The following is a 17141-nucleotide window of genomic DNA, read 5'->3' on the forward strand; positions in this document are numbered from 1 at the left end:
CTGGGGGTGAATAAACGTTTGTACATGTCTCCCCAGGAAAAGTCACATGACAGGCTCTAATCCTCAGGAAAACCCAGTGGGCTGCCCCTGACTTGGGAAGAGGTAGCTGAAGGACACATGGGCAAGTGTGCATGTGCCCAGAGGGCAGTGTATGCCCCACCCAGACCCCACTTAGCATTGGCCCTAGGATCCCTCTGGATCTCTCCAGTTGTGTCTGACCTTGTTGTCTAGGTCTGCTTAGGGTAAAGCTGTGAGACCAGGGCTGTGCCTACTGCTTTGAGAGACTACCTCCCGAAGGCTACTCCTGATCAACCATGAAGGCCTTGTCTCCAAAGCAGGTGGCATTCCTAGTGTAGGTCTGAGAAGAGTGAGGGAACCCTGCCCCCCATGCATATGGGAACCCCAGTGACCTCACAGGGGCATAGAGACCCTATGCAACAGTATTGTACTTCTCTTGTCCCTCAGGTGGCCTCAGCATGCACCTTGATCTATACCACACAGTGGCTGAGCTATCAGCAGGCATGGCAAGCCAACCACCAGGAGCCCTCCTGTCCCTTTAGACATTGGGAATGTGGCAGACTTTGAGCAGGTCCCAGTGGCTTCCTGCTGGCTCTATCTACCTACTCCTAGCTCTCTACAGACCCTTTCCTCATCTGCAAGTGTCCAGCCGTACTGCTGCCTCAACTCTCCAGCAACTGCCCTTTGAGCACCTCTGGTTTGTCTGACCCTTCTGCCTTAAGGCACCTTCCATATTTGGCAGCTGCTTTTTGAATCTAGAACCACTTTTCAGAAATGGGAGGGGCTTTGATTCTGCTCCATTCTAGTCCTGTGTAGGTTAGCCTCTCCTCTGTCACCAGGCTGGCTGAAACAGCAAAGGTTCTGCCCACCTCTCCTTTCACCTTCCCTAGCTGAAGTCACTCAGGGGACAGTGGCTTGGGAGAGCCCCGTGGTGACTGAGAAGTGTAGATGGTGAGTGTCGCCAGTAGGGGAGGCCTGGCAGCCAGCCCTGGAGACCAGGTGCCTGGAAACAGACTCCTCCACCTGCAAGAGTTTGGCTCTTTCTTGTGTAGATATTTTCTCTGAGTTTAAACAAATCCTGGAGGGAAGACTCCTTAAGGCTCAGAAAATTCTAAAGGGAGACTCCTTCAGACTCAGGACATAAACAACTCACAAGTCTCAGGAAATCCCTGAAACTGACCAGATGCACACTGCCCCTCCCTCCACAAGGTTCTGTAGGCAGCAAGGACAGCTGAGGGGAGGAGACTGTCCCACCTGTTGAGCTGTCTGCAGGTTGTGTAGTGAGCTCTAGGGTTCCAGATTTTGTGAGCCATCACCCATGCTGGGGTGGGCTTTGATGATGAAATTATCTTTGGGTCAACACTCCTGTAAGTAACCACAATAAACTCACTGTTTCACCAAGTTGAAATTCGGTGGAATCCTTACTTTGATCTGTCATTGCTTCCCTATCTGGGGAGAGTAGACCTATGTTCACAGCTCCCTAAGAACATTATCACACAACACTGGTTTGGGTAGCTGCATGTGTAACTCACTCTAGGTACATTGGGTCTACCATGGAGGCCGGGTCCTCTTGTCAGCTGTGGCTGGTTCCACTGTCCTCCTTTGCCCACCTCAGACTTTCAGACGGCAACTGGGAAGTCCCCATCTCCATCCCCAGATAGCCACCCCCACTGTGGTCTTTACATTTGTTTGTTTAATTCTAGGGGAAGAGCACCCTGCCTCAGGCATTGCTGTTGCTTCTGCCCCAGGACCCAGCACCAAGCAGCCCTCCACTCTCCAAAATGAAATTCCAGACCAATTAAGAAGGGTTGGGTTCTGTTTCCTTTTTGGTTTTGTTGTTTTTAGACAAGCTTTGGTCTCAAATTCACAGTCCTCTGCCTCAGCCTCATAAGTACAGGTGCTGAGCTTCTAAGTCTGAGCCACTAAACCTGGTGCCAGACCAGGTTAGTGGCTCTTGTGAAGTTGAGTAGGCTGGCCTTGAATTTTGATCCTTATAGGCCTGAGTCGCCACACCTGGCTCTCTCCCTGGGTTTTATTTATTTAATTTATTTATTATTTTGTTGTTATGAGACAGGGTCTCAATGTGTAGTCCTGGCTGGCCTCGAACTCACAGAGCTCTGCCTTTGCCCCTTAACCCCTGAGTGCTGGGACTAAAGGTATGCACCATCATAGCGGCCTTTGTTATTTTTGTTTTGAGACAGGGTCTTTCTATGTTTCTGGTGATGGCTTGGAACTCAAAGTGTAGTCCAGGCAGGCCTTGAACACAAAATCCTGCTTCAGCTCTTAGATATCGCCACACCTGGCTCTCTGTCTTTAAAATCAAATTCGAATCTTAGCCCATGAAATTTTCAAGGCTCCTCAGCTGAACACTGAATTCCCATGGCAGTGCAGCCTCCTCTCCCTGGGCAGTGGGCAGCTGGGAGGGGAATGACCAGGAACCCCCTGCCTGGCTCTGCTCAGGACTCCCCCAGCCCCAGGCCCCTCTCTGCACTTGAGTTACTGCAGCCACAGTGTTGGGCATTGGTTCTGGGAACTGGTAGAGAGAGCAGGTGGCTGGGGGCTCGATGCCCTGTGCTGAACTTAGAAGCTACTTCACTTGTGACATGGGGTCAATAGCCCAGTAACCCCTTCTCCATGGTCACTAAGAGGCACATAGACAAACAGTGAGTGGGGAACCTACATTTCTTTCTTTGGTGTGTGTGTGTGTGTGTGTGTGTGTGTGTGTGTGTGTGTGCATACACACGCATGTGTAGAGGCCAGATGTCAACCTCAGGTCTTGTTCCTCAGGTGCCGTCCACCTTGTGCTTTGACACAGGGTCCCTCCATGGGCTGGAAAACACCAATTAAGCTAGACTGTTGGCCTGTGAGCCCCAGAGATCCTTCTGTCTGGTCTCCCCAGTGCTGGGATTATATTCGTGAGCCATTATGCCTGGCTTTTTAAAAAAAATGTGGGTTCTGGGAATCAAACTCAGGTCCTCGTGCTTGTGCTTTGAGCTTGTTACCAACCAAGGCTTCTTCTAGTCCGAGTTTATGGTTTCAACTGACATCGTGGGTCAGATTATAAAAGCAGCAGGCCTCATGCTTCCTGTACCAGAGGCCCGGAGGAAAGCAGTTTCAGTGTCTCGTTTTCCTTGTTCTCCTCTGTGTGTCAACACACCATGCTCTTTCAGCTTCCCACCAACTTTCCACCCTTGTAAGTTCTTGTCCAGATCCTCTGCAAAGCAGGGCCTGTTGGCACACACCTGCAATCCCAGCACTTGGGAGGTGGAGGCGGAGGGACTGTAGGGAGTTCAAGGCCAGCTTGGTACATTAGTGAGATGGTTTCATAAAACGAGGACATCCAGAGCTGGAGAGATGGCTCAGCAATTAAGAGCACTGGCTGCTTTTGCAGAATATACCTGGGTTTGGTTCCCAGCACCCACATGGCAGCTCACAACCATCCTTAACTCCAGTTCCAGGGAATCTGATGCCCTCTTCTGGCCTCAGAGGGCACTGCATGCACATGGTACACTTATATACATTCAGGCATACACTCATACATATAAAAATAAATAAATAAATAAAAATTAAAAACAAAGAAAACCCCCTGCAGGGTCTAGGGAGATGGCTCAGTTGGTGTGTTTTAGTTGTCTACTTGACACACCTGGGTAAAGGGAACCTCAACGGAGGAACTATCTCCATTAGACTGGCCTGTGGTCATGTCTGTGGGGGCATCCTCTTGATTGTTGAGTGATGTGGGAGGGCCAAGCCCATGGTGGGCAGTGCCACTCGGGCATGTGGGTCTGTGTTTTATAAGAAAGCAGACTGATCAAGGGTCAGGAGAGCAAACCAGTAAGCAGCATTCATCCATGGTCTGTGCTCCAGGTTCCTGCCTGGAGTTCCTGCCTGCCTTGGCTTCCCTTGATGATGGACTGTGCTTGTAAGCCAAATAAACCCTTTCCTCCCCCAAGCTGGTTTTGGTCAGTGCTTTTATCATAGCAACTGAAAGCAAACTAAGGCAGCTGGTAAAATGCTGGCTGTGCAAACATGAGGACCCATTTGATCCCTAGAACCCACATAAAAAGCACGATGGTGCATGCTCAGAAATTCCAGTGCTGGGAGGTGGGGATGGGACGATTCCTGGGGCTCACTGGCTGGCCAGCCTAGATGAATTGGTGAGCTTCCTGTTCAATGAAAAATACTGCCTTAAAACAACAATGAAAACTAGGGTGGACAGCCATCTTGAGGAACAATGCCTAAGATTGATCCCTGGCCTGGGTACCCCCACGATACAAGCACACCCCATGCTTGCCCTTCCTTTCTTAGATGATCATTCTCCTTCTGGGCATGGGGCTTTGCTTTCTCCTGGCTTGATTTACAGGTGGCACCTGCCTCCTTCATTGTATCACAGGAACCTACCACATCCACCAAGCTGGGGTGACCAGTCATCTCTGGGAACCCTGTCACCACCCTATCCCTTGCCTCTTTTCTGTGTCCTGCCCTTACTTTGTCCTGATTCACATCCTGGCTTTGGGAGCACGTTGGCCAAGGCAGGTCTCATTCCTTCCATACAGGCCACTGGCAACAGGCCTATTGGTCACTGTGTGGGAGGGTTCAGAGGTTTCCAAGATGCTGCCAAGAAGGCTGGGGAGGGGGACAGGCCCAGTCACGTGCCTGGAATGAGCCTTCCTGGTATGCTGGAGACCTGGAGACCCACATCATCTCTTGCATTCTTCCATTTCTCCTGCTAGAACGTGATCCAGGTCCTCACTGGGAAGTCTATGTAGCCCGAGCTGGCTTTCTCTTATTTCCTTTCTTCCTGGCTTTGATCTTTGTAGTACCTGTGCCTGGCTGATGGAACCAGAGCCCAAGGTCACTCCTCTGCCTCCATCCCCAGCCCCTGGTATCTCTTACCTCTTGGTGGAGTGTCCCTGGCTTCATCACTCTCTACAGTCCTTGGCTGTCACAGCTGGTCAGGAACTGCTTGTTCTCTGGTGTCTAGCCTTCCCCATCCATCTACGGTTTTCATTAGGTTGCTGTTCCTGTTTTGTGCTGTGAGGGTTGGACTCTCCACCTGACTGGAAGTCCTGTCTGTCACACCATACCTGCCCTCCTCCCTGTTGGGAGTCTTGGCTCTGGCCTTTCTCTCTAATGTCCATCTATCGATCGATCGATCGATCGATCGATCGATCCATCCATCCATCCATCCATCCATCCATCCATCCATCCACCCATCCATCCATCCACAGGGTCTGCTGCAGCCTAGGCTAGCCTTAAACTTGCTATGTCAACAAGAGTGAGCTTGAGCCTCTGGTCCTTCTGCCTCCTCAGTTCTGGTATTGTAAGTGTGCACACCACACCTCGTTTATGCACAGCTTGGGTTTTACATCATCCCGGACACATACGCTATTCTGTAGTAGGCACAGCAGACACAAGTGGGCAGAGGACTGTAAGTCCCGTGTTGCCCCTGCTTGCATGGAGGGAGGGTACCCCACTCCCTGGGGGCTCCAAGATTCTGGATACATGACCAGCTTTCAGTCTGGAAGCCTGCCCTGCCATTTTCACCAAGCCCCCACGCTGTGACTGGCCTATCCATGACCACTTGGGGATTACGAGTCTGCTCCACGAGTCTAACCACCACCAAGAAAGAATCATGTCCCTGTGGTATAAAGCCGCCTGCACCTTCCACTTCCACAGCGGTGGGCTGTGTGCCCTCATGGCTGACCCTGTGGAATCCCCAGCCCTGGTAGCCAGCTCCCCATGTCTACTCCTCTTGTGCTCCGCACTCTCATTCCTCACAGCAGACATCTCAGAGCTTCTGCAGAGAACAGTCCAAGGACCACAGAGCAGGCAGCTGTGCCAGGTCCCACCGTCTCTGCCCTGACGATGGGCTCCAAGGTCAAGGCCCGGCAGGGCCCGCTCCCTCTGGGGCGGCAGCACAGGCTGCCCTCCTGTGCTGGCAGCCGAGTTTTCTCCGTGTCCTCACAGGACAGCCCTTCTCTGTATGACTGTGCTGATGGTTCTTCAGTTTTGTTGTTTTACATTTAGTGTGTGTTGGGGGCACAGTACATGCGGAGGTCAGAGAACCCGTGGCAGTCATTTTGCTCCTTGTACCATGTAGGTCCTGGGGATCGAATTCAAATTGTCAGCCTTGGCCCAAAGCCCCTTCTGAGCCATCTCACTCACCTTGTTTTGTTTTATCTCATTCTAGCCCAGGCTGGCCTGACATTCACAGCTATCCTCCTGCCTCAGCCTCCCAATGCTAGGATGACCAGCACGAGCTGTTGCACCTGGCTTGCGCTTGTTCTGTCCTGACTCATCCCACTAGGTTGTGAGCTCAGTGAGCTCGTTCACCACCTTACATCCACCAAGGTCCTGCCCCCAGCCACCCTAGGGGTTGGCTATCAACCTGTGGATTTGGGGTGTGTGAGACCCTCTCCTTCATCTCTCGGACGTCTGCCGAGTGACCATCTGTCCCTGTTGTCTTGGTCTTGCGACTGATTTGGTTGTATCTCTGTCACCTCTGCAATCCAATGAGGGTGGACAGACCTTCCAGCCTGGCCTGCCACAGGGCCCATAGGCCTGTTAGCAGAGGAAGGTCTTGTAGAATTGGGGGTGATGGTCATGGAATGTTCTGGAACCCCCTGACTGTGGACAGGACAAAGCCGACACCCATAACACATGGGGCAGGGGAGGCTCGCCTGTCCCTGGCCAGGTGGTCAAATGGTGGAGCACTGGCTCCTGCCTGAGGCACAGGGCAAACACTGGGCCTTCTGCTGGCACAGGAAAGTGGGAAGCAGGTTTGGGGGCCACTTGATCACTGTTTATTTCCTTTCTAGGTTCATCAGTCTAAGGCCCTCTTGCCAGGGTGCTGTGCAGAAACTGTGCCAAGCCCAGCTGGGAATTGGGGTCCAGCAGGCCTCGGCATTCTCTCTAGGTTTCCAGCACTGGTTTTGCCAACTCAGGAAGCTACTGGTTTAGGGCCTGACTTCCTGTCTCGGAGCCTCGCTTTCCCCTCTGTTAAAGGAGGAAAACAAGGTTGGGGAGGTGGCTCAGATGGTGAAGTGTTTGCTTTGTAAGCATGAGGGTCCATGTAAAAAAGCCAGGCATGGTGGTGCGGGTTTGCAGTCCCAGCACTGGGGAGACAGAGGCAGGAGGATCCTCGGGGCTCGCTTGCCAGCCAGCCTAGCCAAATGGGTGAGCTTCAGGTTCAGGGAAACCCTGTGTTGAAAAGTAATACACAGTGATAAAGGGATACACCTGACCTTGAGCTCTGGCCTCCAAATGTACAAACACCTGAAATTTGTATGCACACATATACACACACCTGAAATACCTGTGCACACACACAATAAGATATTTTTTTAAAGGGAGGAAGACAAATCTAGTTTTGTATTATTGCTTCAGAGGACAGTGGGGATTTCACTGGTCACCTGCTGGATCTTAATGCAACTGCTCATACCACTCAGCTCCCCTTGGTGGGGGCGGGGGCGGTAGCAAGTGACAGGGTGACAGCTGGGAAGGAGCAGGAATAGGAGCAGGCCTGGGTTTCAACTTCCTGTGACTCAGCAGAGTCTGTGGTGAACTGTCCCCAGGATCCTCTCCTGGACCCTGCTCCCTGGCAGAGGTCTGGCCCCTGGCCAGCCATCACCACATTCTGGAAGGAGGGGGACCCTTCAGGAGATCTCTGAGGGAGTCTGAGTCCTGGGGCCAGCAGTGGAAGAATCGGTAGCTCCCAGTGGGCCCCTAGGTAACCACCTTTGTAGCTTCTGCTCAGGTATGTTGTAGCCTTACACAGGACTGTATGAATGCCTCTTCTGGGGGACTTGTGGCTCAGAGCCTCGTAGGGGACACCTAGGACAGATCTTGGCAGCTCTCCTGTCCTCTCAATTAGCCCTCCCCTTAGAGAGCATAGGCCTCACCTAGCCTGTTTACCCCAAGGCTGTACAGGTAGCTCTCTCCACAGCTCCAGCAGGCCTCAGACCCAGGCCACCCAGATGCTGTAAGAGCCCAGCTTGGCCATGTTGGGTTCTAGACCTTGCTGTCTGGGAAAGTAACTGAGCCAGGGAGCCAGCGCCCTGCTCTAGACAGCCATGACACAGCTTGCTGTATCTTTATTGCAGGGTTACCTCTCTGCAAACTACTCCACAAAAAAATGCTGCAAGGTTAGCCTGCTGCCCTGGGGCCATAGGCCCAGTACAGTGCCTTGATGGTCACTGTCCAGAACTGAGAAGCTGAGGTGGGCAGTGCCTGCCGCCAACCAGTAAGGTCTGGCCACCGCATAGCGGTGGACAAGTTGGTAGCTGGTAGTTTTTATCTGAATCCGATGCTCAGGTGCCCATTTGTCCACGTGTAGGCCTTGACATCCATCGGCGTCTCCCCAGCTGATGGGCTCTCCAGCGTTTGAGAGCTGAGACCCAGGGTATGGGCACATCATAGCAGGTCCTCCCCTGAGGTGATCTCTGGTCTGTGTAGGTGGCTCTCTGTTTACAGGAGTGTGAGCCTTAGGTTAAGTACAAAACAGTGACTAAAGATTCCTCCCCAGAGGAAGGATGGAGCTCTTCCCACTGGCCATTCTTCTGGGTATCCATGGCACCTTGTTCGGCCTGTGCGGGACCTAGAGGCCCACACATCCCCACTGGAGTCATGAGGGAAACCTCATGCACCCTGCCAAAGGCCATTCTGTGGGGATGACCCATCTCTAAATTCAGAGTCCACAGGTGATGTGTGAAGCCATGTGCTCCTCCTTCCTCGTGGGCAGCGAGGTCACTACCTCTCCGTGGTGACTCTGTGCTCAGCCTCCAGGTCATCCTCCACCACGCTGCGCAGCCCATCCTTCTCTACGCAGTCCCGCACGGCCTGCAGCACGATGCGCAGCCTTCGGTCCAGGGCCTCCAGGTGCAGCTGGTAGAGAACAGGCGCCACCTTGTCCTGTTGCAGGGACTCGGCCATCAGTCGGCTCAGTTTGTACTCCTCCCTTGCCAGCAGCTGCAGCCGCAGGTGGGTGGACCTCCGGATCCTACAGAGAGAACAAGGGGTTGCCAAGGGGATAAAAAGGGGGTGGGGGTGAGGCTCCAGGGGAATATAATAGGAGAGACAGACAGGGAGAAAGACAGACAGACAGAAGCGTAGAAACGCAGGCATGAAGACAAGAGACAGAGACATGGAGTAAGAGAGAGAAAGAAGACAGAGACAGAAACAGAGGTATGGAAAGAGCGGAGAGAGAAAGAGGCAGAGACAGATGAACAGAGAGAAAAACTGCAGACCCAAAGAGGCCCAAGATCCAGGCTTCATGGGCTAAGTCCTGCGGAGTTGGCTGTTTTTATACATGAATGTCGATGCAGTCTTCTCCTGAGGGGCAGGGGGCAGGACGGGTGCCCTGAGTCTGGAGAGCAGACCTAAGACCTGGCTAAGTGTTCACTTTTGGGGGGGGGCTGTCCCTACTCGGTTGGCCTGTGGCCCTGTGCAGGTGCACTCTCAGACACCTGTGTCCAACCATGAAGGAGGGGATAAGTTTAGAACCTGTGGCAGGTAAGTGGGATGGGTCTGGCCCACAGCCAGGACCCAAGGACCCTGCGTGTGGACCTTGGTGTCCTCACAGGGTCCTTATGGGTGGAAGGCATAAGGACCCAGGTGAGGCTCAGGGAGGAAGATGATCCAGCAGAAACCACAGGTGGTGAGGTGGGGTGGGCTGAGGCTGTGGATGCCTGTCCCCTGTGCTACAGCGGGCTGGGAGTGGGCAGGCTCAGCTTTGGATGCTCCTGCAGTGATGGCTGCAGCTGGGGAGGACTGGCCAGGGAGGGGCAGCCAGGGAGGAATGGCTGGGGAGGAATGGCCAGGAAGGAGCAACTGGGGAGGAGCGGTTAGGCTCAGCTCGTACCTGCAGCACTGATGAAGAGGAGCTAGAATAGAAAGTTCGTCATGTGAGTATTTCCCAAACCTGCAGAAGGAAAGAGGAGGGACGGAGGTCAGGTCCTGAGGGGAGGGGAAGAAGCTGGGATGACCCTGGAGGATCCCGCCCACCTCAGTCCAGTAACCATGGGTCAAACAGTCACTGCTCTGAATCTAGCACATTTCAGGGCCTCCACCTCCCTGCTGACAGCACCCTGCCCCAGGTGAGGGTGATTTCCCTTGACCCAGGGCCTGCTTCTCAGACTGGGCTGGGCCCCCAGGGATAGAGATAGCCACTCCTCAGGGTCTATGGGGGGCACAAGACCCACCCACGCCCGTTGTCCAAGTGTATGATGAATGTCTCGTTCCCAAACTTCTCGAAGGTCTCGTAGTGATGTCTATCCATGTTCCCTGTGGGGACAAGCACACAGACATTCAGAGGCCACTGCCCTCCCCAGTCACAATCACCAGGCGGTGCCTCGATCCGAGTGAGTCCCTGACATGGACACTGAACTTTTTATACTCGAGGATTTTGGCTTTGTTTGGATCTGATTGTAACTGTGCCTTGGTTCTTCCCTCTTAGAATAAGAAAGTAAATAACTTACCTTTTATTTTATAGGAGCCCACAGTTGACTTTGGACTTTTTAAAAGATGGTGGAACTTTAAAAGGTTGGACTGTATTTTATACTGTGACATTAGCATGAGATCTTGGGGACAAGAAATGAAAAGAGTATGAATTACAGTGATGTGTCTGTGTGTCAAGTTGACAAGGGGTCAGTTGTACTGGTTAGTTTTTGTCACCTTGACACTAACTAGAATCACCTGGGGAGGGGGAATCTCAACTGGGAATTTCCTCCATCAGATTGGCCTGTGGCCACGTCTGTGGGTCATTTTCTTGATTGCTAATTGATGTAGGAGGGCGGAGCCCACTGTGGGCAATCCCATCCCTAGGCAGGTGGGCCTGGGCTGTATAAGAAAGGCAGCCGAGCAGGCCATGGGGAGCAAGCCAGCAAATAGCAACCCTCCATGATCTGTGCTTCTGTTCCTGCTCCAGTTCCTGCCCTGACTTCCCTGGGTGATGGACTGTGAGCTGTAAGGTGAAATAAACTCTTTCTTCCCCAAGTTGATTTTGGTCAATGTCTTATCACAGTAACAGACAGCAAACTACAACACCAGTTAAAGCCAATTAGGCATTCCTGGCAGCAAGCATGCCCTGCAGGACATACCCATGAGGAAATCAAAGATGGTCATGTCCATGATGTCTAGGATGCGGTGGCCGCTGTCGTAGGGTGGTGTCTGCTTCACTTCTTCACAGTAATCAGGGTCCACTTCCCACCTGCAGGGAGCCAGTGTGAGACCAAGACAGAGTCTCTCCCCCGTGTGGACAGGGAGGCCCAGGCCAGATTTGGGGTGCTGTATGGCTTGGCAGAGCACAGATCCAGCAGGCTCACATTTCACAAGGACGATTCACATGTGGATGGAGTGTCTGCAAAGGAACACACTTTGGGACAGGCTATGAGGCTGCATTAATAGGAGTAGGGGGCTGGGAGGTGATGAATTCACTCTACCAGCTCTGAAGGGACCAGGCATGGAAGCACTGTCAGCTGGTAGTAGTGGTGGGGGCTCACTTTTAAGACCCAATGACTCACAGACATAACATTTTTCTTGACTGACGGGATGTGCTTTCTGTACAGGGACGGAGGAACAGAAGCAAAGCCCAACTCAAGCACTGGCAGGTGGCATTTTGATGGGTGCCAGGCCAGCACTTCTCCTTATTCTCAGATAGAAACCCTGTGGTGGTGAATATTGCCAACTGGACTGGATTTAGGATCACCATGGAAACACATCTCTGGGTGTGTCTCTGAGGGCATTTCCAGAAAGGTTTAACTGAAGGGGGGAAGACCCACCCTGGATGTCAGCAGCACCATCCCACGGGGCTGGGGGCCTGGACTGAATAGAAAGGGGAAAGTGAGCTGAGCACCAGCATGCATCTCTCTCTGCTTCCTGACTGTGGACAACATGTGACCAGCGGCCTCACGATGTGACCAGAGGCCTCACGCTCCTGCCGCCATGCCTTCCCACTACGATGGAGCCAGAATAAACCCTTCCTCCTTTACCCTCACGCTGTGAGTCACAGTAAACCCTTCCTCCTTTACCCTCACGCTGTGAGTCACAGTAAACCCTTCCTCCTTTAAGTTGCTTTGGTCAGGTCACAGCAATGAGACAAGTAACCATGACAGGTGGTCGCCATCATCTCACAGTGGCATAGTAGAGCTGGTCCTGCCCAGGCCCTGTTGCCTGCTTCCTACCCATGCCATGGACCACTGACCCCTCACCCCTAGGTCGAGTGTCCTCAGCTACGCAGTCCCCAAGTCCCACGCGCCCCACTCACTCCGCCTTCTTGCGCTTGTGGTAGGAGCGGCGCCAGGGGTTCCGCCACGTCTTCCTCTTGGCCAGGGACAGGTCAGGCAGGAAGGCAGCCAGTGAGCCCTCGATCTGGTCGGGCCTCCCACACAGGGCGTGCTCTGTGGAGCAGTAGTAGGAACACTCCCCATAGAAGCAGATGTTGTTGGCTGAAGAGGGAGACAGATGTGGTCAGTGGCACCTCAGCCAGCAATGCCCACAGGGCTATCCCCATATGGCACCTCAAGGCCTTCCCAGGGCTCTGCCAGTGTCACAGGTCTCACCACACAGCATCTGTTATCACCCTGAACCCATGTAATAGTTACTTTTCTGATGATGTGATGAAACACTGACCAAAAACAACTCAGGGAGGAAAGTGTTTATCTGGCTTACACCTCACAGTCTGTCATCAAGGGAAGCCAAGGCAGGAGCTCAAGGCAGGAACCTGGAGGCAGGAACTGAAGCAGAGACCATGGAGGAACACTGCTTATTGGTTTGCTCCCCTGGCTTACTCAGCTACCTTTCTTATACAGCCCAGGCCCACCTGTCCAGGGATGGCAGCACCATAGTGGGCTGGGCCCTCCTACATCAATTAGCGATCAAGAAAATGCCCCATAGACATGGCCACAGGCTAGTCTGGGGGAGGAAATTCCTCAGTTGAGGGTCGTTCTCCCTCCCCCCTTGTGTCAAATTGACAACTGAAGCCAACTATGACACCCCACTCTTCAGAACATAGCCCAAAGAGAAGACTACCACTCGAGTGAAGTCAGAGCCTGGCCTGGGCTGCTAGCTTTACACATTCAGAGCTGAAGCCTGTGGTCTAGAAACTCTAGACTTAATGTTCAACAGCCCTCTAAGATTGACTCACACCGTGAAGAGCCAAGATGCTCCATGGAACCAGAGAAAACTACCTATCCCACACCTGGGGGAGGGGATAAGCATGAAGAACGTGCAAAGAGCTCCAGCAGCTTGGCCATGAAAGGAACCCAGGTAAAGACATACACAGGTAGATCCATGTTCCAAGGAAGAAACACAAATGGGGTCTGGAGAGGCAGCTCAGAGGCTAAAGTTTGCCCACCGTGCAAACAGGAGCAACTGAGTTGGATCCCCGGGATCCATGTAAAGAGCCAGGTGTGATGGTACATGCCTAGACTCCAGGCCAGGAAGGGAGAGAGGAGGATCCCTGGGGCTCACTGGTCAGCCAGCCTGCTGGTTGAATCAGTGAGTTCTGGGGAAAAGGGATAGACTCTGTATCAAAAAGAGAAGAGGTCGGCACCTAAAGAACAGATGACACCCTGGTTGACCTCTGACATCCTGTGCATACACGTGGGCATGTGTACACACACACACACACACGAAAACACAACCTCACAAATGGCCATGAAGCTCATGGGAAGATGCCCAGCATCCCAGCCATTTAGAAAGTTCAAACTCACAGTGAGACAGTGCCTCATACTCTCTAGGTGGTTGTGATCAAAGGGCTAGATGGTGACATGTGTCAAGAGGGAACCCCAGATGCATGGAAGCTGGTTGGCTCCTCAGAGGGTTACACATGGTGCCGTTCCCCACCCAGGTTCCCACCAATCACCTCAGAGAGGTGAAGACACTTCCACACAGGAGCTCCACCCAGACACCAGCTGCCAACACTGGACAAGCAAAACACAGTTTTCTTTTTCTTTTTTCCCTCTTGGGACACGGTTTCATGTAGCCCAGGCTGGTCTTAGACTTGTTATGTAGCAGATGACTTTGAACTTCGTTGTGACATTTGTGGGTGCACAGGTGCACGTGTGTACAGATATTTTCCCTAAGGGGTCATTTCTCAGGTGCTGTCCACCTTGTTTTGGAGACAGGGTCCCTTCCATGCTAGCTATTCACAAGCAGGCTAGGCTGGCTGGCCAGCAGTCCCAGTGATCCCCCTGCCTCCACCTCCTCTGTGCTGATATTATGAATGTGTACCCCCACACTTATTCATTTTAAACATGGAGTCTGGGGATTGAACCGAGATCCTTCGGGTTGCCAGGCAAACACTACACTGTCTGGCTTCCTCCCCAGTCCCCGACCTTGAACTGCTGATCCTCCTGCCTCCACCTCCCAGTGTCGGGATTATAGGCGCACATTACCATATCTGGTTTATGCAGTGCTGGGGATGGAACCCAGGGTTTCATGCATGCTAGGCAAGAGCTCTACCAACTGAGCTACATTCACAGCCCTAAAACACTGTTTTTATACAAGGAGAAAACGCAACATCAAAAAAGATGAAAAGGGACCATGACCTGCCACGCGGAGGACCCCAGGACATCCAGTGTAGAGAGAAGCCAGAAGAGAATCCGCATGTGGCTCCTACCACACACCCCACCCAGAACCTCAGACCACGAGACCAGGAGTGCTTGGTTGCTAGGGCCTGAGGGAGAGGTCTGAGTGGCTGCTGATGAGACAGGCTTTGTTTTGTGATAGAAAGAATATTCTAGACTTGGGTGGTGATAAAGATTTGGCAGCAACGTGAAAATCACGGAATTGTGATTTTTATTTAAAATTTATATTTTTGTTTTTAAAACATTCATTTATTTATATTTTACATGTATGAGTGTTTCCTTGAATGTATGTAGGTGCACCATTTGCATGCATGTAGTGCCCATAGGGGCCAGAAGAGGGCATCAGATCCCCTATAAATGGAGTTACAGACCATTGTTAACCACCATGTGGGTGGCTGGGCACTGAATCCAAGTCATTTGCAAAAGCAGTCAGTGCTCTTAACCACTGAACCATCTCTCATACCTCCTGAATTGTGATTTTAAAACATTTAAAAAATATATTTTTATTTTATGTGTATGAGTGTATTGCCTGCATGTATGTGAGTGCACCCGTGTCATGCAGTGCCGCGGAGGTCAGAAGAGGGCTTCGGATTCCCCTGGAACTGGCGTTAAGGACATTCGGAGCCACCATGTGGATGCTGGGAATTGAACCCGGGTTCTCTGCAAGAGTCGTCAGGGCTCTTAACCGCTGAGCCATCTCTCCAGCCCCTAAAAATTTTTTTAAAATGTATTTTTATTTGATGTGTGAGTTTTCCATGTTTGATACTTTGCTTTATGTGTTTGGTGTCGTGAAAACCTTGGAACCCTGGGGTCCAGAACTCTCCTGAGGAAATGCACCCACGCAGTGTGAGCTCCTCAACACAGTCCCAGCTCCTCCTGTCTGTGCACTGCCAGCATCTGGACTGGGCGCTTCCTCTCAGCCTTGAGGTCCAGGCCAATCCCTGTACCTCCCAGGAACCTGCAGCCTGGGAGACACAGGGCTTGGTCCTGTGGGCCAAAATAAACTCTATGTCTGGGGTGATGACTCAATTAGTAAAGTGTTTGCCATGCAAACATGAAGACCGAGTTCCATCCCCAGCACACATATAAAAAAAGCTGTATGCGGTGGTGGTACATACTTGGAATCCTGGTGCTGGGGAAACTGAGAGGCGGGTCTCCAGAGCTCGCTAGTAGCCTAGCCTCATTGGGAAGCTCCAGATTCAGTGAGATGCCCTGCCTCAAAAAAATGGGGAGATTGAATAAGACATCCAATGTCGACCTCTGATCTCCACATCAGCGTACACACCACACACACACACACGCTCTGAGACGCATATCTAGGCCACAGAGTCACTCAGAGCATAAGGAGGCAGGGGGATGGCCAGCACTGGGTCTGGAGAGGCTGGGGGGTGGTGAAGGGGGAGTGTGGCAGGGCTGCTATGGTTCCTACCACACCCGTGGACACACAAGTCCTGACTGGTCTGGCTTGCCCGCTGGTTTCTGCCTCTCTCCTCCCTTGCCTGGCCTTGTTACCCCTCCAGAGTCAGCACTGGGTAATTAAGGTGGGAAAAATCAAAGGGAGACCAGCTTGCCTTGGCTCCCAGTGCCGATGCTGTTTAACCAGCCATGTAGGGCAGAAAAGCAGCCATAGTCAGCCACAGCTCAGTCTCCAGCAGGAAAATCTCCATCTTGCTAGCCAGAGCCATGAAACTGGATGATTCTGATAGCTTCCAGCCCTGTCTAGGCTGAGCGTATAACCTATTGTGTTGGGAGAGGAAAGCAGCCTTGTTCCTGTCTCATCCAACCTGGCTCCATAGAGGAACCTAGGATGGGGATCTGGGTTCTGAAAGCTGAGGGTCTGTTCTGGCTGTGTGACCAGAAGTGGGGGGAGTACCTCTCTGTGCTCAGCTACCTCACCTACCTGTTCAGTGAAGGCTGAGTTGAGCCTGCTGAGAACCACATACAAGAGGATGTGGGAGCAGAGCTAAGATGGCTCAGCAGTTAGAGTGGGTGGGGTTTGGGGTAAAAATGAGTGTTTGTCCCTTTTGAGTCACACTAACAAAGGCACTTGGGGAGGGGGTGGTAGAATGGTCTCTCGAGGCCAGAGAGTCTACTTCTCAGAGCAATGGATCTCCCTCCTCCAATGACCTGGACACAGGGCCAGCGAGGTTCCCAGGCCAGGTCTCCACTGTAAGCTAACACATTATAGATCCCAGGCCCTGGTCAGAGAGGCCTGAGTGTTCAGGGTGGGCCTGTCCCCATCATGAGATCAACTCAGAAGGATGAGAGTCCCCACAAGTGGATGGACCTCTTCACTTTGTGCTCTCCTTGGAACACAGGCTGCCATGTCACACAAAGGCTGTGGCCTCTGTCACTGGGCATGGTGCTCTGGTTGCAGCCAGAAGACCCAAATGGAAACCGCTTTCTCGTCGAAGTGCACCTGAGCTGGACACAGTGTAGGGACAGACAGTCCCATGGCCGCCTGCCAAACCCAACAAGGAAGGAAAATAAAAGCGGAATGAACAAGGGTCAGACCTAATCCATGCCAGGTGGGGTAGA

At 52.5% G+C, this 17141-nt stretch overlaps 1 protein-coding gene across 1 annotated transcript in view; it reads right to left on the reverse strand.

Moving 5' to 3' along the window:
* Nucleotides 1-7356: 7356 nt before the first annotated feature.
* Nucleotides 7357-17141, reverse strand: part of Fam20c (FAM20C golgi associated secretory pathway kinase) — a 60386-nt gene continuing 50601 nt past the window's right edge. Inside the window, exons 6-10 of the mRNA XM_008851452.2 lie at nt 12281-12461; nt 11115-11224; nt 10218-10299; nt 9878-9937; nt 7357-9016 (exon numbers count right to left, since the gene is read on the reverse strand). Coding sequence (XP_008849674.1) covers nt 8767-9016; nt 9878-9937; nt 10218-10299; nt 11115-11224; nt 12281-12461 — 683 coding nt within the window. The 3' untranslated portion in view covers nt 7357-8766. The remainder of the gene's footprint in view (nt 9017-9877; nt 9938-10217; nt 10300-11114; nt 11225-12280; nt 12462-17141) is intronic.

The sequence above is a fragment of the Nannospalax galili genome, unplaced genomic scaffold (assembly GCF_000622305.1).
Source record: "Nannospalax galili isolate Female #2095 unplaced genomic scaffold, S.galili_v1.0 scaffold664, whole genome shotgun sequence".
NCBI lineage: Eukaryota > Metazoa > Chordata > Mammalia > Rodentia > Spalacidae > Nannospalax > Nannospalax galili.